At 45.1% G+C, this 22,263-nt stretch overlaps 2 protein-coding genes across 11 annotated transcripts in view; both read right to left on the reverse strand.

The window, feature by feature from the left end:
- Positions 1-4,439: 4,439 nt before the first annotated feature.
- Positions 4,440-6,930, reverse strand: LOC106601864 (IQ domain-containing protein K). The gene is made up of 4 exons (XM_045715610.2): positions 6,597-6,930; positions 6,368-6,495; positions 6,121-6,271; positions 4,440-5,297 (listed from the first exon to the last, which is right to left on the reverse strand). The coding sequence occupies exons 1-4, from the start codon at positions 6,646-6,648 to the stop codon at positions 5,158-5,160; spliced, it is 471 nt and encodes a 156-aa protein (XP_045571566.2). The 5' UTR covers positions 6,649-6,930; the 3' UTR covers positions 4,440-5,157.
- A 1,031-nt stretch (positions 6,931-7,961) lies between these two features.
- Positions 7,962-22,263, reverse strand: part of LOC106601863 (SUN domain-containing protein 1) — a 45,264-nt gene continuing 30,962 nt past the window's right edge. For 7 of the 10 annotated variants that reach the window (XM_082972840.1, XM_082972839.1, XM_082972838.1 and 4 more), the window contains 17 exons: positions 21,890-22,021; positions 21,051-21,134; positions 19,039-19,155; positions 18,185-18,316; positions 17,979-18,072; positions 17,412-17,470; positions 16,803-16,987; positions 16,327-16,608; positions 15,436-15,528; positions 14,378-14,451; positions 13,740-13,884; positions 13,172-13,498; positions 12,571-12,655; positions 10,970-11,085; positions 10,406-10,573; positions 10,040-10,132; positions 7,962-9,815 (listed from right to left, as the gene is read on the reverse strand). In XM_082972840.1, coding sequence (XP_082828966.1) covers positions 9,699-9,815; positions 10,040-10,132; positions 10,406-10,573; positions 10,970-11,085; positions 12,571-12,655; positions 13,172-13,498; positions 13,740-13,884; positions 14,378-14,451; positions 15,436-15,528; positions 16,327-16,608; positions 16,803-16,987; positions 17,412-17,470; positions 17,979-18,072; positions 18,185-18,316; positions 19,039-19,155; positions 21,051-21,134; positions 21,890-22,021 — 2,303 coding nt within the window. In that variant the 3' untranslated portion in view covers positions 7,962-9,698. The remainder of the gene's footprint in view (positions 9,816-10,039; positions 10,133-10,405; positions 10,574-10,969; positions 11,086-12,570; positions 12,656-13,171; positions 13,499-13,739; positions 13,885-14,377; positions 14,452-15,435; positions 15,529-16,326; positions 16,609-16,802; positions 16,988-17,411; positions 17,471-17,978; positions 18,073-18,184; positions 18,317-19,038; positions 19,156-21,050; positions 21,135-21,889; positions 22,022-22,263) is intronic. The other 3 variants (XM_082972834.1, XM_082972835.1, XM_082972836.1) reach the window with 3 other exon arrangements.

Raw genomic sequence — 22,263 nt, forward strand, 5'->3', positions numbered from 1 at the left:
GTGTTAGCTAAGTATATTACATAACATGTTGTGTCATAGCATCTCTCTTTCTAGTGTTCAGCCTAGCATCTCCCTGTGCTGCTCAGAGAGCAAGAACATTGTCTGACCAGGTGCTCTGTGATATACTGGCTGCTATGTGATATACTGGCTGCTGTGTGATATACGATATACTGGCTGCTGTGTGATATACTGGCTGCTGTGTGATATACTGGCTGCTGTGTGGCATCAACGTGTGTTTCTGAAGCCGACCGTTCATCCTTGGTAACAACTACACATATTGTCAATGAAAGAGGTGATTGAGGGAGGGGTACACACAAATGCACGTACACACGCACCCACACACCCCTCCTCTGCAGTCAACGCTGCGTCAGGCAGGTTACATAACTCAGCCAAGTGAGTGAGAGAGAAAGAGAGAGATAGTAAGAGAGAGGGATGAGGCAGAGAAAGAGAGATATAGACGGAGGAAGGAGGGGAGGAACAGGAGAGTATGTTGTAAGGGGGATTGAAAGAGAAAGGAAGAGAGAGATAGTCAGAGGAAGAGGGAGGAACAGGAGAGTATGGTGTAAGGGGGACTGAATGAGAGAGGAAGAGAGAGATAGTAAGAGGAAGGGGGGAGGAACAGGAGAGTATGGTGTAAGGGGGATTGAATGAGAGAGGAAGAGAGAGATAGAGGAAGAGGGAGGAACAGGAGAGTATGGTGTAAGGGGGACTGAATGAGAGAGGAAGAGAGAGATAGTCAGAGGAAGAGGGAGGAACAGGAGAGTATGGTGTAAGGGGGACTGAATGAGAGAGGAAGAGAGAGATAGTAAGAGGAAGGGGGGAGGAACAGGAGAGTATGGTATAAGAGGGACTGAATGAGAGAGGAAGGATTAGGATGAGTATGATGGATAAAGGGCTAGAGGTGAGAACGAGAGGAAAATAGTATTGACGTCTACTGAAAAGCTTCACATACACTGTTTCCACCCCGCTGAGCCCCCCCCCCCCCCCCCCACACACACACACACACACACACCACACACACACACACACACCACACACTCCTCTGACGCATGATAGCACTGTGCAGAGCATCACACAGGCAGCTCTCTCAGTTCACAGTTGACTGTGTTTGTACATGCTGCTGCTGTCTCTGCTGGCTGTGGCTGCTTTGAGCCCCAGGTAACAAACCACTCAGGACACAGCCCAATGCCTCTTCAGCACCAGCTTCAGGCCTATCATGACAGTCCTACAGGCCTACCTCCTCAGCCTTTGAGACAGTCCAATACCTCAGCACCAGCACAGCCTCCAGCCAAATCCCTATTTTATATATATATTTCATTGAAAGAACAGTGGGAAAGTGTAGAGGGGGGTATCATAAAGCAGAATGTCTCAGACACTGAAGTGGCCGAGAGTGGGCTCAGTCCCCCTGCCACCAGGGGTATACAGTGCATTCAGACAGTATTCAGACCCCTTGACTTTTTCCACATTGTTACGTGACAGCCTTTTCCCTCATAAATCTACACTTAATACCCCTTAACGACAAAGCAAAAACAAGTTTAGAATTTTTTGTTAATTTATTACAAATAAAAAACTGAAATTTCCGACCCTTTACTCAATACTTTGTTGAAGCACCTTTGGCAGTGAATACAGCCTTGAGTCTTCTTGGTTATGACGCTGCAAGCTTGGCACACCTGTACTTGGGGAGTTTCTCCCATTCTTCTCTGCAGATCCTCTCAAGCTCTGTCAGCTCTTGTCAGATCCTCTCAAGCTCACACAGATATTTTCAGGTCTCTCCAGAGATGTTCGATTGGGTTCAAGTCCGGCCTCTGGCTGGGCCACTCAAGGACATTCAGAGACTTGTCCCGAAGCCACTCCTGCGTCATCTTGGCGGTGTGCTTAGGGTCGTTGTCATGTTGGAAGGTGAACATTCGCCCCAGTCTGAGGTCCTGAGCACAGGTTTTCATCAAGGATCTCTCTGTACTTTGCTCCATTCATCTTTGCCTCAATCCTGACTAGTCTCCCAGTCCCTGCAGCTGAAAAACATCCCCACACCATGATGCTGCCACCACCATGCTTCACCATAGGGATAGTGCAAGGTTTCCGTCAGACGTGACGCTTGGTATTAAGGCCAAATAGTTCAATCTTGGTTTCATCAGACCAGAGAATCTTGTTTCTCATGGTCTGAGTCTTTAGGTACCTTTTGACAAACTTCAAGCAGGCTGTCATGTGCCTTTTACTGAGGAGTGGCTTCCATCTGACCACTCTACCATAAAGGCCTGATTGGTGGAGTCCTGCAGAGATGGTTGTCCTTCTGGAAGGTTCTCCCATCTCCACAGAGGAACTCTAGAGCTCTGTCAGTGACCATCAAGTTATTGGTCACCTCCCTGACCAAGGCCCTTCTCCCCCGATTGCTCAGTTTGGCCGGGCGGCCAGCTCTAAGAAGAGTCTAGGGGGTTTCAAACTTCTTACATTTAAGAATGATGGAGGCCACTGTGTTCTTGGGGACCTTCAATGCAGCCTCGACACAATCCTGTCTCGGCGCTCTATGGACAATTCCTTCGACTTTATGGCTTGGTTTTTGCTCTGACATGCACTGTCAACTGTGGGACCTTATATAGACAGGTGTGTGCCTTTCCAAATCATGTCCAATCAATTTAATTTACTACAAGTGGACTCCAATCAAGTTGTAGAAACATCTCAAGGATGATCAATGGAAACAGGATGCACCTGATCTCAATTTTGAGTCTCATAGCAAAGAGTCTGAATACTTATGTAAATAAGGTATTTATGTTTACTAAAAACCTGTTTTTCGCTTTGTCATTATGGGGTATTGTGTGTAGATTTTAGAAAAAGGCTGTTATGTAACAAAAGGTGTAAAAAGTCAAGGGGTCTGAATACTTTCCGAAGGCACCGTATGTGAGTTGGGAGGGCTAACCACTATGCCCTAGTTAAGACTTAGTCCCAGATCCCCATTATCCACAAACATCAAACAGCCAGCCCCTCAGACCCAGTTCTGGGCTGGTCCAAGCTCCTAAAACAGCACTAACAGTGTTCCTCTCCTTCACTCCCTCTCTAATCACCCCTGAAAAAGCCTTTTAGCAGAGCCTTCCAAGCCATCTCTCTCCACTCCATCCCTAAACTTCTAGCGGGGAGAGTCTGCTGTGCTATCCCTCGCCCTATTGAACCTCACCTCAGTAAGAGCAGGATAAACACAGGGAGTCAATGAGAGAGGACAAGCTCACTACCGCCACCTCCTGTTGAGGAGAGGAATTACAACACATTACAGTGCGAGATAACACAAGAAATATTGCCTACCTCTGGCCACACTGGCAGAACAGAACACAGGGACATGCGGACACACACTGCATGCTTCTTCAAGCCCACTCGAGCAGAGCCTGTTTGGACATGACAGATCTTAACCACAGCTGTCATCGTCCATCCTTAATCATTTACACTGACAATGAGGAGATCTTGGGCTGGATTTTTCTACGCTATCACAGAGTCGCAGGGATGAGAATAAAAAGAGCTGTTTTGGTGTTTGTGTGTAAAAAAGGGGTTATTTGTGGTTACATCATAAACAGACAACAACAGTGTCTAGTAGATAGACGAGACAGAGACTTGTCTGATTAGAAGTGTGTCTATGGGTGTGTGTGAGTTTACATTTTTTGTAATTTATGAGACACTCTTAACCAGAGCGACTTACAGCAATTAGTGTCTATATTTATCCAGAACAGAGCACTCAAGAACACCCACACAGGAAGGAATTAGGCAGTGCATCACTGATGACATAATCACGCTGTAGCCAGACAATAATGGGATTACACAATATATTTGTTTCATATGGGGTCACTGGCCAGCTCCTGAAAATGCAAACGCCTGAACACAATAATACACACACATGCATGCACACACCCACCCATAGACACACTTCTAATCAGACAAGTCTCTGCATGCACGCTTACACGCTAACAAACACACAGCAAAATAGGGGACAGTGGAGCATTTAACCCTTTACACACCGTGCATTGACACCCTTTAAAATGGTACAAGACTATTTCTCAACTAAAATAACAGTGACCTTTAATTTACTGTCAACAACACTCACGGTATAGCCCCGCCAGAAGGACTGGATGAGAACAGCAGCCTGCTGGTCTGACAGCAGTAGGGAGAGAGGGATGGGAGGCCTGGGACTGGGAGAGGGAGGGAGAAGAGAGGAGGGGATGGAGAGAGGAGAGGGCAGCGTGTGAGTCACCTCTGTTCATAAGGGCAGCATCAGCCTAAGGTGCAAGTTTGTGTCACTGTGTGTGTGTGTGTGTGTGTGTGTGTGTGTGTGTGTGTGTGTGTGTGTGTGTGTGTGTGTGTGTGTACATGCATACATAGTGTGATTTCTGAGATGACTTTCTTGCTCTGTGTTATGTTTGCGTATACACTTTATTAAGTCTCCTGCAACTCACTGTATTCTGAGCCAGTCCTTGACAAATGGGATCTCATGGAAGTCCACAGGGGCCTGTCCCTGCCGGGTGGGGTTCCGACTGCAGTGAGAGAGAAGAAAAGGCTTTGGAACAGACCGTAGCAGACAGAATATTAAGCTTAGTTTCACACAAAGACAAACTACAGTCTTAGTTGCGTAACACCAATCCATTTTTAGAGACAGACCTTTTTCAAATGGTAAAAGCAATGGCTTAGCACTCAGAAGATAAAGAGGTGGCAGAAAGTTCAGAGACATTGTCAAAGATTTTTACTAAATCAACTGAGAATGGAAGAGCAAAGGGGGCATGCAGGCAGTCTTACTTGTACAGCCACTCAGTTAGGAAGTCACAAGCATTGAATGCTGTTATTTTCCTCTTAAACAGGTAAAAGGATCACAGTGTTACTGTAGTGTAATAATCTGCAGAGCTCTACAGAAGTAGGATACAGTATAATCATCATTATCATAGTATAATCAGTGCTTGAAGTCGGATTAAATGAGTCCTAGTACTAGTTTTGGGTGTCGGGATTCATCACATGTTAGAGACAATATTTCAGAAGAGGTGATCATACATCATGTCACTCTATAATTCAAAGTTGTTTATGTAGTAGTCAGGGGAAGCAAACTATTAAAATACTGTAGTGTATTGTAGTTTGGTGGTCTGTAGTGTTCTGCAGGGCCACATTGATATCTAGTAAATTGCCATTATATCATGTTAGTGTTATTGTGTGATATAGGCCTAGTGCCAGTACCTCCAGGCAGTGTTGTCTCTGGGCCTCTCTCAGCATAGCCTCCAGTCCAGGCAGTAGCACTGGGAACACGGACCCCTCCAGGAACTGGGTGATTGGGCCTGGGGCAGACATGGGAATGGATCATCACAAGTGGGGTAAGAGTGGCCTTTCTGCCATGTAAGGGAACATTTCACTCCAAATGTAGCCTAAAACACTGTTATGGTACTATTATTGGGGAGTAAAATGTAGCCTAAAACACTGTTATGGTACTATTACTGGGGAGTAAAATGTAGCCTAAAACACTGTTATGGTACTATTACTGGGGAGTAAAATGTAGCCTAAAACACTGTTATGGTACTATTACTGGGGAGTAAAATGTAGCCTAAAACATGGTATGGTACTATTACTGGGGAGTAAAATGTAGCCTAAAACACTGTTATGGTACTATTACTGGGGAGTAAAATGTAGCCTAAAACACTGTTATGGTACTATTACTGGGGAGTAAAATGTAGCCTAAAACACTGTTATAGTACTATTACTGGGGAGTAAAATGTAGCCTAAAACACTGTTATAGTACTATTACTGGGGAGTAAAATGTAGCCTAAAACACTGTTATAGTACTATTACTGGGGAGTAAAATGTAGCCTAAAACACTGTTATAGTACTATTACTGGGGAGTAAAATCGAGACAGACTTGAAACATTGTTATCCTCTACTGTGCTTAGAGATCTAATTAAACAGGAAAGTATTGTTCCTGATAAAAGCATACATTATGTGTAGCGATTGAGGGTAGAAAGCAGTATCGGGTCTTGCACCAGAAACACTGAGGCTACAGGACACTAGCCTACTTCCTGTGCCATAAACTTCAAGACCTCTTGGCAGAGGCAATAGTATGTTTAGCACATACAAAGCAGCTACAGTTTTAAGTAGTTTGAAACTCACGTTGATGGAGCTGGGGAGTGGTTGCAAGGTGTGTGGTCAGAGGCTGTCTGTGACAGAAGGATGGAGGTTTGTCCAAGGCAGAGTATCCAGCAAGGGCAGGGTGGCTCAGAAGAGGGTCAACATGCTTCACAGGATCATCATCCACAACAACCTAGAAAGCCATACAGCACCATGTAGACAAACATATCGTTTTCTTTTTACAAATGAATTGTATTTACTGAAGTGCAATTATTGTTGGCCGCCTTACCTTAGCTGCCATGAGACCATAGAAGACAGGAGAGTGCTTGCTGGCGCTGTACTGGGAGACATGAGTGCTCACTGAACCACTGTCTGTCCAAGCAGCGCTGGGTGGACTGGGCTGCTCCGACTCATATTCTGGTTGCACACAACAATGAAAACGAAATATGTGTGCCTATTTTAGTCGACAACATGCATAACGGCATTTACAATTAACTCTCAAGCGAAGCATACCTTACCTTCACAGACTTGTTGCCACAATGATTTCTTAGCACCAATCATTTTTGCCATTCTGAGGCAGTCGCTAAGAACGCATCGCTGGTTGTCAAGGAAAAACGTATCTTCGTACTTCCGGTTTTAAAATAAATACGAATAATATTTTTGATGAAGAACACATTTCTCTTAGCCCAAAAAAAACGAGTTTTAAACACCATTAGAAAATACGTATAATGGCACAACAAGTCTTTAAAAGAAACCAATGGCAAACAAGCAGGGGCTGTTCCTAAAAGAAAATATCCCACGTCAGCCACTGGAGGGGACCAGCTACAGCTGACTCAGACAGACGGAACCAAATGTTTATTACGTTGGCTCGGGTTGTATCATCATCTGGCGAAAGCGGGGAGGGAGGCGCGCCCTCTCAAATCAAACAGTAATCTGAGCCGCTCAGTCATGTTGTCAACAAGGCAGCACGGCAACATATATTTTCCATAAAATACATGTTTGAATTTAACTAGTTTTCATTGAGAAGGCAGATAAAGCATTTTTATCAAAAACAATAGATTTTGTGAAAGCGTGTGATAACAAAATCCTACTCATCAGTTCACGTGCTTAGTTATATTACTTTTGTTTTGAGCCGACTTTGCCGTCGGACATAGCCGGGCACCTGGCTCATGCCCGGTAGGCAGCCCGATTCTAAACCAACACTAAACAGATTGAATCGGATTGATTATTAAAGCTCCTTCATTCCTACATATGGTCTACTACTCTGTATTTTGACCAATGAAGTTTATACTAACTTGGTTATATCAAAGGCAGTTTGAATTATGATTCATGTGGTGTATTACAATTGTGATCAGAAGAAAAGCCCTCAAACTCAGCTCTGGACCTCAAAGCCAGTTCCTCTGCATTTTCTTTTCCCATCGGGACTGATTTAGACCTGGGTCACCAGGTGTGTGCAATTAATAAGGTAGAACAGAAAAACAGCAGGCTCTGGACCTCGTAGGGTGAGTTAAGTACCCCTGCCCTATAGTGATCTCTTATTCTAAGAGCATTCACCATCTAATGCAGGGGTGTCAAACTCATTCCATGGAGGGCCTACTGTCTGCAGGTTTTTGTTTATTCCTTTCAATTAAGCCCTAGACAACCAAGTGAGGGGAGTTCTTTAGTAATTAGTAAGCTTAACTCATCAATCAAGTACAAGGGAGGAGCAAAAACCTGCAGACAGTCAGCCCTCCATGGGATGAGTTTGACACCTGTAATCTAATGGTACATTTGCGCTCATCCTCTCCCTGCTGCCATTCCAAAACCACAATCCCCCCAGATGTGACCCCAAATAATGCAGCCACCACTACTATCCACCCAGATGTGACCACAACTAAAGCAGCTTTTAAATAAAAAACCAATAGTCTTTATTAGGTAAAATATCGCATGCATCAAAAGCTCTAAAAATGTAATTCTTTAGGAATATATTCTAAATGCGGTTTAGCTACCTCAGGATGACAGCAGCGACAAAAACAAATGAAAAACAAAATCTGTACTGTCCCAAGATGTTTCCAAAATGCACTGAAAAGCTTTTTGATAAAAATACATTGCAGTCCTATCTTGCAGTAACTAATTATCTTAAAAATAAATAGGATCATGAAATCATTTTTTGTACATTTAGACTTTCTGGTCCACACAAAACAAATTTATAGCTACCCCATCTAGTTGCTTCCACATCTAGTTGCTTCCACAAATTGTGAGGACTTGTGCAACACACATTTCATTTACAGGCATCATTTGTCATTATTCTCAACTAAAAATTGTAAGAGTCAAACATAATTACGCTTACAATGGGTAATACAAATAATAGAAATATTGACAAGGTGCACCCTATTTTCAAAAGCAACACTGATAAAATCAAATTCTTAAAAAAGGACCAACTATTAACAATGAAATATACAGATTACATTCCTGCAGGGAGTAGAAGGGATTATGCACTATCCGGGATCCTTGGGATGATCCTACCCTAAACCCTAACCTAACCTCAACTTCAATGGGGTGATGTCAGAGTTGGGGCATCCCAAGGATCCCCTTTTCCGGAGTAGAAGCTCTAGTAGAGGACGTTATAATGACTGTGCAAGGAGCAGCCAAACCATTGGCTCGCTGCACTAGAAGAAGCCAAACCATTGGCTGTCAGTCTCACTCTCATTAACACTCCAGTCTGGACTCCACAGAGCTTTAGGACCAAATCTTAACTTGAGATACACATGTATCAACTCATTCTAAGTCTGTCCATGTGTGTAACATTTTCTAGAGGAGATAGAGCTTAGTTTTGATGGCTGTGTGGATGCATAAAATCATGGCGAACGGTAGTGTTGTTGAGTCCAAAGAACGGTAGCAGTCCAGTCTGTGTCTTGCGAGTGTCCACTGACCACGTTAGCTGGCCCTGCAGACTGACCAACCAACAGCAGCAGAGAGAAGTAGCTTTGTATCAAGAGAAGAGAGGCCTATACAGTGTCATGTAGGCCCAGTGTGTGTGAGGCCTATATAAACGTCATTTATAAACGTCTGTGGCTTTGATCCAGTTCTGTGGCTTTGATCCTGAAATTCCATCAGAATCCACAAGGGGTCTCCAAAGAAACACCCAATTCAAAATAAAACCTGATTAAAACACCAACCAAATCAGACAGGATGTGTAAGGAAATAAAAAAAGATGTGTGTAGTCCGTTTCCATCTGGAGGTCAGACTCCTGTGGTTGTGTGAGCGCGGCAGAGGAAAACGCTCCTCCAAAAACCAAAGGGTTTTGACCTGGAGGGCTAATTCAGTGCAAGAGCAGGTTTAAGGTGGAGGGACTGGGACCGAGCTTCTTCCACCTTCACTCTTCTCTTCTGTTTCACATTCCCTGACGTTTCATTACAGTTCATTCTTTTACCATTTCAGTACTGAGTAAAACAAAACCCCCCTTGGACACATTCTAGCATCAATCAAACACCCATCCCCACACTTCTGAAGTCACTTGTATATATAAGTCTCGGTTTTCCCAGCCCCCTCCATTTAGAAAAATATGTCCAGTACTATATACAGATAGGATGATATGCATTTCTCCGCTGACTGCCAGTTCAAATGGCCGCCATCCTCCCTCACTGGATGCGTGGTTCTCCGTGGACTCTGAAGCGGTAGAGGCAGGTGTACTCGGGGTGACCCCAGTTGGTCAGCACCCGCACCTCGATGATCTGGAAGGCCCTTTCGTTCTTCTCCTGGATGGAAGGAAGAGACATAGTAGAGACATAGTAAGGAGCGATAAGTATTGAATCAGTATCAGATTTTAAAAAAAAGATTTTTGACAAAGTAAAAAAGAGCCAGAGAGAGGTCAGAGGTCAGTGGTTGTATATAGTATGCAGGATGGTGAGAGGTTTTTTTTGTGTGTTTGTTGGTGTATGCACATGAGTGTGTATAAATTGATGTCATTTCTTGTGTTTACCATGACAGGGAAGTTCTGCATTGAGTCTCCGTCCTCCTGGTAGGTGTACTGACCCAACAGCTTCCCCTCCTCCTGATACTCATCATCCAGACCCTGAAAACACACAGAAACCAGTCAGTGATGTCTGGCAGGAGATTGAGGCTGAGACCATAGATCGCACATGACCAACAGAAGGCACTCCATGTCGTTGCTGATATTGCCAGTAGGTAGGTATGTGTCTTACGTAGACAGTGTAGTTGCTGATTTTGCCAGTATGTGTGTGTCTTACATAGACAGTGTAGTTGCTGATTTTGCCAGTATGTGTGTGTCTTACATAGACAGTGTAGTTGCTGATATTGTCCGTACGTGTGTGTGTGTGAGTCTTACATAGACAGTGAAGTTGCGCGGGGCGCTGGTGATGTTGCCGGTAGGGGACAGGGCCTTGGGGATGTGCTCCAGACAGAAGGCTGTGGGGAGGATCCTCAGGGACAACCGGATGACCAGGTAACCATGAGAACCTTTAAACGCCCAGCAGTTCCCTGGATACATATCAGGCTGAGGGAAGGAAGGAGAGTTGGAGAAAGGACGATGGGCGGAGGGAGGAAGAGATGGTAAGACATGTTAGAGTCACTGATAAACGTCTTCTAATCAGTATCCACAAGATAATCCCTGTCCTGTTAAAATGTACAAAGCTAGTGATGTAATTGTTGAAATCAATTTCAACATTTACCATTATCTACAAATAAAAACACTGATAAAGAGGAAACGATGTCCCCTGGTGGTGTTGAACACGACAGCTTCTTTCTGGAATAACTTTATTGAATCAGTGTCTTCTAAGCAGCTCAGCAGCTATTCCTGGATTGCAGCTATTGTTGGAATGTGTTTTTATTTGTACACTGCGTTTGTGACCGGAACAATAAAGCTTCTGAACGTTTGAATTGGAGAGCTCACCTGGATGGCGACGCGGGGTGACTGGGAGAAGTACCAGAGGGGCACGCTGAACAGACTCATGAGGGCCGTCTTTGTCTCGTACGTCTCCGAGCAGCGCGTGCTTAGGATGCTACCGCCTGACCACACAGACACATGACCACGTTACATCATTACCACAGTTCAACCACAATAAATTCCTTTCTATTTCTACGCAGGAAGACCACATTGGAAATACATGTCTTAAGGTTTATGACTTATCTTCTGGGAATAAGTGGATCTTTATTTAATCAACCAATCAATTAATTAATCAGTCAACGAATGAAAGAATGGGAGCAAGAAAGACATTCTTATTCAATCTTAGGTCAAAATGTATATATGAGTCAGAAATCCTAATGCCTGAACCACAACCCTGTGGTGAGGAAACTGTATTGAAAAGCCATCTGACCATACACAGGGATAATGCAATGAAACACACAACATACAATAACATGATTCCATACTAACACACACATCAAAATAGAATCCACACAGACAAACATCCCAGACCACTCAGTTCATCTGACCACTAATCTAATGGATCCCCCTGTGCCTGTCCAATCCACACAGGCCATTAGTATGACAACAGGCTTATTGTGTATGGAGACAGACTAGCTGAGCTTTGGCCTCTAAAGCCCTACTGGCCTCTTCACTACTGTTATACCAGTACCATTCATACTGAAATGGCACACTATTCCCTTAGTACACTACTTTTGACCTGGCACCCTATTCCCTTTATAGTGCACTACTTTTGTCCTGGTCAAAAGTAGGACACCATAGGCACCCTATTCCCTTTATAGTAGGGCACTATATAGGGAATAGGGTGCCATTTGGGACGAACCCTCAGTGCTGGCTGCTGTATAGTTATGTAACACTAGGCTAACGGCTAGGATAATCCTTCCATTATAAACCACCATCATGGAGCTGGCTCTAACCCACAGAGTGGTTCTGACCCACAGGGTAGTTTTGTTCATGGACCTGTCAACAGGCTGGCTCTAACCCACAGAGTGGTTCTGTTCATGGACCTGTCAACAGGCTGGCTCTAACCCACAGAGTGGTTCTGTTCATGGACATGTCAACAGGCTGGCTCTAACCCACAGGGTGGTTCTGTTCATGGACCTGTCAACAGGCTGGCTCTAACCCACAGAGTGGTTCTGTTCATGGACCTGTCAACAGGCTGGCTCTAACCCACAGGGTGGTTCGGAACCACAGGGTGGTTCTGTTCATGGACATGTCAGTCAACAGGCTGGCTCTAACCCACAGAGTGGTTCTGTTCATGGACCTGTCAACAGGCTGGCTCTAACCCACAGAGTGGTTCTGTTCATGGACATGTCAACAGGCTGGCTCTAACCCACAGAGTGGTTCTGTTCATGGACCTGTCAACAGGCTGGCTCTAACCCACAGAGTGGTTCTGTTCATGGACCTGTCAACAGGCTGGCTCTAACCCACAGGGTGGTTCTGTTCATGGACCTGTCAACAGGCTGGCTCTAACCCACAGGGTGGTTCTGTTCATGGACATGTCAACAGGCTGGCTCTAACCCACAGGGTGGTTCTGTTCATGTAAACAGAGTGAGAGGTCTCTTTACCTCCAGACTCCAGGGCGTAGTCCACTAGGCCCGTCCTATCCTGGGAGTAGAGTTTCAGGGCATTCTGGACGATCAGCTGCACTTGCTAGGGGAGAGAGATGCAGAGGCAGGGATGGAGGGTTAGGATGTGTGTATGGTTGGATACCTGTTGCAGAGACTCTGCCATTCACCTCCACACACAATGAAGCCTAGTCTCATTGACAATCATGACCACTTAAAGTAACAGTCATCATATAGTGAAAGTACATCATATAGGAAGGAGGTGGTTTCCAAGACCCAAATTAAACCTACTCCTGATCCACTATTCACAAAGCATCTCAGAGTAGTAGTGCTGAATGATCCAAGATCAGTTTAGCCTTTTAGATCATAATGCATATATGGTCAGGTTATATGGTCAGATCCTAGATCAGCACTCCTACCCTGAGACACTTTGTGGATGCGGGCCGTGAAGTCAAAAGCATGCTCTATGGAGAATCTGGGTCCAGGACACCGGTCCATCTTCATGAAATAAATGATGATAATGAAGCCGTTCCTCTGATGACAGTGAGTAGCACTGGGTTAACGACAACAAAGAGTCACTATAGTGGAGTGTGTAGTCTACCTCCTCAGACAGTCCCCCGCCCACGGCGGTGTGTTGGGCACTCTGTGTAATAGCCTGGGTCTGGGTGGTGATGACTGCAGCCCTGGCCTCAGCCTCCGTCCGGGCCTCAGCCCTGCTCTGCTCCAGCTGCAGCGACACGTTCCTCAGGATGCTGAGCTCCAGGTTGGCCAGGAGGGCCTGCAGATCGGCCCCGCTCACAAAGCGCAACGACAGCCACTGGAGGAGTCCCTCGGGGATGTCTGGTTCACCCTGGGGGGTCTGGTCGTCAGAGCCGTAGAACAGGGCCCGCAGCTCCCGCCTCACCTGGGCAGACACCTGGGTAGACACCTGGGAGGGAGAGGTGAGACAGAGGGAGAGGTGAGACAGATCATGTGTGAGGGGCTGTAACTGCAGAATACATATACCATCATGTAGAAGTTCAGTAACAGCACAGTACAGGCTGTCATTTGGAAGAATGACATTATATTGCAAAGGTAATGTACGACTACTATAATAAAAGACTGAGCTATATCAGCACAAGGTACAGTAAACACTAAAAGCAGTAAACAGACAGTTGTCTCATACTCACTGTTTCCTGGATTGTGTTCAGCTGCTCACATTTCCCCTGACATCCCATCACCCCCTGCAGGTCGCCCCTGATCCGACCCAGCTCCTCCTCCAGCCTCTGCACCTCCGCCAGCAAAGCAGCATGGGCCTCCTGGTCCACACCCACACTGAGGTGGAGAAAATAGAAAGTGAGAGAGATAAAGGGGGAAAGAGAGAGAGAGAAGTATCTCTGTTACACTTGTTTAGGTCTGAAAAATGTCCCATAAATTCCCCATTTTCCAGAAATCCAGTTTGGAAGATTCCCTGACGTCTGGCTTATTACCTCCTGATTCCAGGAATCTTCTCACCGGCATTTCTGGTAAACCAGTTTTGAGAAACTGACACAAATTTTGCAACCCTGGACTTGGCTCCACACTTTAAAAAATATAAACTTTTGCATGCTGTAAAAACTAACTCCAATACACTGGCTCTATTGTTTGATCTAATAATGGACAACTTAGACCAATGTTTCAGTCATAAGACATTAAAACATTTTGGGGCAAATGAAGAGAATCAGTGTGCAAGAGTTTCCTTCCACATGAAATAGAGTGCAGGTGTAAACCGTAGAAAAGTTCTGCACTATATCATCTATGGACGTTAAGCCAGTGACGGTGAACCTACCTGACAGGGACAGAGGCAGGGGGTGGTGTGGCTGTCTCCTCTGTCTCCTCCTTCCGCTGTTCCCGTTGCACCGCCTGAAATACAACCTCATTAAAATGTACAGTACAGTAATATATATTAAAATGTACAGTACTATAAATTAAAATGGTCAGTACTGTAATATAAATTAACAGCCAATAAGCTACAATACAGCACGTGTTGACGTGAACACTTTCAGAACGGGCATTATCTGTACATAGCCCATCTATCTACCTACCTCATCCCCATACTGTATTTATTTATCTTGCTCCTTCGCACCCCAGTATCTCTACTTGCACATTCATCTTCTGCACATCTACCATTCCAGTGTTTAATTGCTATATTGTAATTACTTCGCCACCATGGCCTATTTATTGCCTTAACTTACCTCATTTGCACTCACTGTATATAGACTTTTTGTTTTATTTTTTTCTACTGTATTATTGATTGTATGTTTTGTTTATTCCATGTGTAACTGTGTTGTTGTATGTGTCAAATTGCTATGCTTTATCTTGGCCAGGTCGCAGTTGCAAATGAGAACTTGTTCTCAACTAGCCTACCTGGTTAAATAAAGGTGAAATAAAATAAATATGTCATCACAATTAACCTAAAAGGACAGGGACATGCTGACTCCTGTGTATCAGATGACTAGACTTGTATGAGTGTGTGTCACACTGTATGTATTCAAACGAACTACCTGAGATGATGCATGTATGGACTGGTGCTTATTCAGATGAGCTGCCAGAAGCGGTATGTTCCTGTTTGTGTTCCTATGGGTGGGTAATGTGATGCGTGGGTCTTGTATGTGTCAGTCAGTAATAAGCTTAGCTGTTAGCCTGCTAAGATCTAGTGGTGTGTGTTCAGATGTGGAGGTAACGTATGCTCCTGGATGGATTCATTTGATCTCACAGGGTTTCATTCATAGTCTGGTGTGCATGTCCCATAGACCATTTCATCAGTTTCAACTGCCAGGACCTGTATGTTCCTGTATGTATTGGGAAATGTAGGTAATGTGTGTATTTCTCAGTAATAGACGTTACCTCAGTTTTAGTAGCGAGGACCTGCAGCAGCCTCTCCAGCTCAGCTAGCCGTGTCTCCTGACTCTGCTGCTGCTGAACCCTCTGCTCTTCAGTCTGCACAGGAGAGAGGAGGAGAGAGGGAGAGAAAGAGAGAAAGAGAGGGAGAGAAGAGGTCACCCAGAAGTAAAGAGTAAGGAACTCAGTAATAAGGAATAGGGGGTCAGTATGGAATGCTTACGAAGCAAAACGCACTGAAATCTGACCCTACATAAAAAGCACAAATCTGTACATAGTTATCAATTAAAATGTTGAAGCTCAACCCTCTGATCATTCCTGCCACCAAGCCCCAACCCCATTCCTGCCGCCAAGCCCCGACCCCATTCCTGCCGCCAAGCCCCGACCCCATTCCTGCCGCCAAGCCCCGACCCCATTCCTGCCGCCAAGCCCCGACCCCATTCCTGCCGCCAAGCCCCGACCCCATTCCTGCCGCCAAGCCCCGACCCCATTCCTGCCGCCAAGCCCCGACCCCATTCCTGCCGCCAAGCCCCGACCCCATTCCTGCCGCCAAGCCCCGACCTCATTCCTGCCGCCAAGCCCCGACCCCATTCCTGCCGCCAAGCCCCGACCCCATTCCTGCCGCCAAGCCCCGACCCCATTCCTGCCGCCAAGCCCCGACCCCATTCCTGCCGCCAAGCCCCGACCCCATTCCTGCCGCCAAGCCCCGACCCCATTCCTGCCGCCAAGCCCCGACCCCATTCCTGCCGCCAAGCCCCGACCCCATTCCTGCCGCCAAGCCCCGACCCCATTCCTGCCGCCAAGCCCCGACCCCATTCCTAACACCAAGTCCCAGTCCTATCAACAGCTTTGGTGTCCGGCCCCAGTCCCTTTCCCTCCCATGACAGCCATCCCTACCTGTGCCCTGTGTGAGGCCTCCTGCTGCTCCAGCTCTCCTCTCAGCAGGGTGATCCGGTGCTCCAGCAAGCCAGAGACCCAGAGACCCAGGCTGTCCCTGTCCGTCTGGCTGTCCAGCTGCTCCCTCAGGAGGGTGTACTGGGCCAGGGTGTCCCCGTGATGCTGCTCCTGCCTCTGGTCCCCCTGCTGCACCCGCTCCCACAGCAGGGCCAGACCATGCTCCACCCGCTCCAGACGCTCCAGGCTCTCTGTGTCCACAGTGACTATGGGGGGAAGGACTGGCTGTAGAGGGAGATACGGGATAGACAGAAATAAAGGAGGGACACAGAAGTACAGTGAGAGGTTAGAGAGAGAACAAGAAAGCTTGTTTTAGTCTAACATTCATGAAGCAGGTGTTTTTCATGAAGTACCATATTCGCACAATACAGACAAATTGAGAGACACTCTCGGGCTTCTCAGGTGAGCTCCTCTCTTACCTGTGCCTGTGGGCCGGGGGGTACTGGGGGGGTCTGCTCCAGTGGTGTGGAGGGGGTGGGAACAAGGGCAGGGGTCAGGATAAACGATGAGAAGGTGAAGGGGGACACCACTCTGGAGCGCCACTCTGTCAGGTTTATGGCTGGAAGGTAGGAGAGGAAACTGGACGGACCCCAGAACCACAACCCTGAGAGGAGAGAGAAACAAGGAAATGAATCAACAGGAACTACAGTATGCAACAACCTGCCTGTCTTTACTATAAATGCAGTGAAAGCTTTATTGGTATAGCACCTGTTGTTTCTTAGGCTTCTATTGTTTACGTTTTTTTGTGTTTATGCATGAATTTGGGGATTTGATAGTAGCTTGTGGGTTTATGAACGCAAGTCAGTGCTTTGTGTAGACTGTTAGTGTAGAAAGTACAGTGTGTAAAAGTGTTGTTCCACAGAAGGGCTGGTTCTGTAGCTGTGTGCCCAGTAAGTGTGTCCTAGATCTGGGGCTGGATTAGGAGTTATCCCCGGGGTGCTGGTTAACAGCTCTGGTGCTACACAGCTGACAGATCGGCGTGTTTGTGTGTGAAGTAGGTTACGTCAGGTGAGCACACTGTTACTCACACAGGAGTAGCAGGAAGGGAAGGAGGAAGAGGAGGAGCTTCCACATTCTGGGCAGGCACCTGAAAGAGACACACAGAGCAGTGAGCAAAACACACCTGAGATACGCACACACACACACACACCGTAAAACATAACGTGATAAGACACTGTAACCTTTCCTTCCTCAGATGAGAGAAATAATTTAATCAAAATGTAATATTTAATTAATTAAGATTTATCATGTTAGACAGAGCCTGCATAAGAACAGTCATAAATATTTATCAAACATGCACAATGATAACTGGGTCTCAGACACAAACAGGAAGGTACAATGTAAAATTGTCCAATGACAAAAACCTGTAATTTTCCATTGCTAAACATTTGGCTGTTTTACTACGGTTTGCCCCAGATATCTGAAATGTCTCTGCTGTCAATCACATCAATCAAAAGTTACAGCCAGAGTTAAATCTACAACCTTTGATAACAAAGGACAATAGTAGGTGAATAAAAATAATCTACACATGGATCTTTCTGAGAACTACACTGGCAAAAGTCACATGAGTTGGATACATCAACAGAGGCTCTCACCGGGTCAGGAAGAAGACGTTGAACAAAGACATGAGAGACACCAGCTGGTACCAGCCTGTCCCCAGACACCACAACAACCGTCTGGCTGCTTTACCTGGGGGGGGTATCATTACTGTAACGTAGCGTGTATGATATAAGAAAGAGCAACTGATTAAACAACTAAATACTGATGATGAAGAGGATGGATGCAACACAGGGTAACTAACCTGGAGCTCCCAGGACTAGCCACAGCACTGACAGGAGTCTCTGAGCCACTGACCGTACTGCTGATCCCACTGCTGACCCCAGCGCCAGGCCTGACCTCACTACATAGTAACCTGGCTGGAGCAGACAGTAGCCTGGAAGGTCAGAACAAACACTCAACGTTGGAGCTTTCATTAGAAAAGGGTCTTTGTATGAAACTTTATGTGCTGCTATTTTGGCCAGGTCTCTCATAAAAAATATATATATATCTTTTTTTTTATCTCAATGTCAATGAGACTAAGCTGTTAAAATAAAGGTAAAAAACTAAGAAATCATAGTGATTCAATTCAGTAAATAGAGTGCTAATGACATGGTAATAACAAATGTTGGGCATTAGGACAATTAAAAATACTGAGGCTTCAGTTCACAACTGATTTCAGATCAGCTCTCTGGAGCCTAGTCCTGACCTCAGCCACTATCGGCAGTGCAACAAAACAGGTCCTAGTCCAATAGTGGAAGGAAGGGAATTGTATTTCCCCACACCCACAGTTTGTATATAATTTGCATTGCTGTCAATGAGAGATTCCTATGAAAAGTCTATGTGCGCAAGGTTTATAAAGCAAGGGTCGTATTCATTAGGCACCAAACAGAATCAAACTGACTGAGTCAGGGAAGGACTACCTGAACTTGTCCAATAAGAAATGCTTTTTTTTGGGTTCTGTTGCAGAACGTTTTGCTACGGTTTGGACCAATCAATACAACTCTGATGTATGTGTATTAGGTCAGTAAGGAAGGAAGCTAGGGAGAGGAGGATGGGGGTTAACTTGTATCTGTACTAGATCAGTAAGGAAACCAGGAGGAGGAAGGGGATTATAACCTGTGTAAGCTATAAGGGTCCACAGACCCCCCAGTAGACGGTGAGTTCTGGAGATCTGTGTGTGACTGTGGACCAGTGTGTTGGTCTCCAGGTGCTGCTTCCCTTTACAGTCGTCACCTGAGGCAGACCACATGACGGATGGATGGCAGACAAGGAGGAAAAGCAAACAAACAAAACACAAACAAATGAAACATTATGTAATATTAAATGCAATAAACATCAAAGCAACTCAGAAGCAAAAAATGTATATAACTTAACAATTCAGAAGTCAAATAAAAGTTCTAAATAATGTATGAAATGTAAAAGCATTCAAATAAAATGAATAGAATAAAAAGGAAAGTTTTATATCTTCCTAAGTCCGGGGGTGGTTTAACCTTCCAGACTTGGAATTGTATCAACTCCCTACCCAAGGCTTTTACTTGTGACATATAGTTAAATACACTAAAGAGGAACAATGGGTACATATTGAAGATGCACATGCTCATCCCCAGAATATTTTGACATGTCTATTTTCAAAGGATAAAGCTAAGAACATTAACAACGACATAGTTAAGAACACTAAAACAATATGGAAGAAAATGAAACGTATTTTACCAAAACAACCAATATCACTCCCTATAATGTAATGTTCAGAATTTATTACACAAGAGAAAAATTGAGAAATTCTACAACATAACAGCTAAGTCATGTCTAAAGTGTAAAACTAATAATAACTCCATAATCCATGCTTTCTGAGAATGCTACAAAGTTTGGAAGTTATGGGCGGAGCTAGAATGTTGTCTATCAGAAGTATTACAACGTAAACGTACTTTTAATCCATCTGTCTGCATATTTCAAGACATGTCATGTGAGGGTGTAGTGAGATACAATGGGCTGGACGATTCTCTTCTCATCAATCATTTTGAAAAAACAGATACTAAAAACGTGGAAGTCGATCAATCCGCCATCATTGACACAATGGAAAAATCTAATGATGTATTACTGAAATAGCATGGGTAACTGAGAAAAACTAATTGGTACAATTTAAGACCAAGTTGCAAACAATAATTCAGGCACTAGGGATGGGAGTGTGAGCATGCAGGTCTGGGCAGATGAGATGTAGTCATTGTTTGTATGTCTGTACATTTTTGTTTATATGTATTCGTTTTTTTTGGAATGTAAAAAAATGAAGAAAAGGAAAATCCAATATTATAAAAACTACCAACCACAGAAAAAATGCTTCTGAATGAGTGAAATGTCCACAGCTGCAACACAGTTGACAGAGAACTGTCTGTCTGTCAATCTCTGGTTGCATTCCAGGTTGTCTTTATTGCAATCAAAATGCGTAGATGATCAAATCTTAGAACACAGGAACCACGTTAATATGAAAAAGCAATCTTCTGAGATGTACGCATGTGCAAGAAAGAAAGGCAACGTTCCAGGTTCTCTCTTTGGTGACACAGCCCATCCCTTCCTCCCTCCTCTTCAGATGTTTGGATTAGCAACTTCTGTGTCAAACAGGCCTTAGTTCTCTGTTTGACGTTTGTTCAACTGCTTTGTCAGGATCGTATGTCATTCTGTCTGACTCTGACACCAGTGTAATTTAGGAAGATAAGACATAGACAATTTCTTCTCCCAGTTTCCTTGAAACAATCTTTAAAGTGAAGTGAAACATTCACAGAGATACATCTGATTGATCTTTATGGGTTTCGGCCTTTTCAAAACAATCTTAAAAAAAACTTCTCAGTGCTTGTATGGAAACACACAAACACCTGCTGTATCTGACTAGGGAGACCAGTAGCCAGAGTACAGTCACTGACTGGTGAAAGAGGTGTGACCGGCTGGCCACTGGCCCTAGCGGTTCACGTAACCCCTGTGCACTGATCTGGAAATAGGTCACGCATTGAATTAACTCTGGGTCAATCAGGGTGACAAAGTGGCCCCCTGGCACGTATAGAGCACTTGAGAGGGAATGTGTGTGTGTGTGTGTGCGCATGCACATGGGTGTGTGTGTGAGCGTGTTGACTACTTACACAACGAGCCATTCAAAAAGTGGGGGTGTCCGTCTCCCATCACGTGGTCTTTTACATTCATGCTCCCACAGTAACTAGAGTGAGCTGCAACACAACAAACTATTAATAATCATATTTACATACCAAAACTTTACATTCTGCAGGCGAGTGGCGACCAAGAGCGTGTGACGCATTGTATATTTCGACACACAAGAGAGGGAAATGTCACCAAGGGAACCAACCAAAGTGGAAAGAAAAGCATTTGTTTATGACGTAATCAAGTGGACCTGTATTAAACCTGAGATGGATAAAGAGACAAGAGACAGAGACAGACAGACAAAGAGGGAGTGAGACAGAGAGGGAGGGAGACAGGGAGGGAGGGAGGGAGGGAGTGTGTATAGGGGGAAAACAAAGATGAATGACATGCAGTGAGGTGGTACAGGAGTTCTGTCTCTGTCTCTTTAAGAAGTATGGAGGACCGTTTCAGTGATGAGCATGCAGAGGTAGATGGACAGAGCTGGAGAGAGAGGCTCTGAAGATCAAAATAGAGTTATCTGTGGTGAAACTACACAGTAGAAAACAGCATCTGTACATACTGTGGAGAGAAGCATTCCTCTACATTATAATCCACCAAACCATTACTATACATGCACAGTTAACCTTATGCCCAGCCTTCACAGATACGTTTTCACAGACACAGAAATGCAAAGACCAAGAGCTTGAGAAAGAAATGTGTCGGCGGATACTGGAAATAGAGGGCTGAAAAAAAGAGGGTCACTGAGGTGGGGACTGGTCAGTGTTGATGATCGATGACCTTTGACCCATGCCTCCTGACTTCAGGTCGGCGGTGGGTCAGGTACCTTTGCCTTCGTAGCCGTTGGCCCTGTAGCCCATCATCCTGTGGAGAGTGGTCTGCTTATAGAGCCAAGAGACACGGGACGCGCTGGAGGAGACGGCCCGTCTGACCCTGTCTAAGAGGGACACCAGGACACCTAGTGACACAACCATACCACACATCAAATGTCAGGTCAGACAATCTGTCTGTTAAACCCCCGTCCCCTTTCCAGCCCGGGACCAGATCAGTATTTTGCTTTATTTAAACAACTCATCTGACTAATGTTAAGGCCAATACAGATCTGGGACCAGGCTATTCCATTTCCACCTCCAATGTCACAGTTCTGAGGCTGGGAAGTGACAGGAGTGGAAGAGTACTGGATCTAGATATGAGATGAAG

This window comes from Salmo salar, chromosome 03 (assembly GCF_965601325.2).
Source record: "Salmo salar chromosome 03, fSalSal1, whole genome shotgun sequence".
Lineage (NCBI taxonomy): Eukaryota > Metazoa > Chordata > Actinopteri > Salmoniformes > Salmonidae > Salmo > Salmo salar.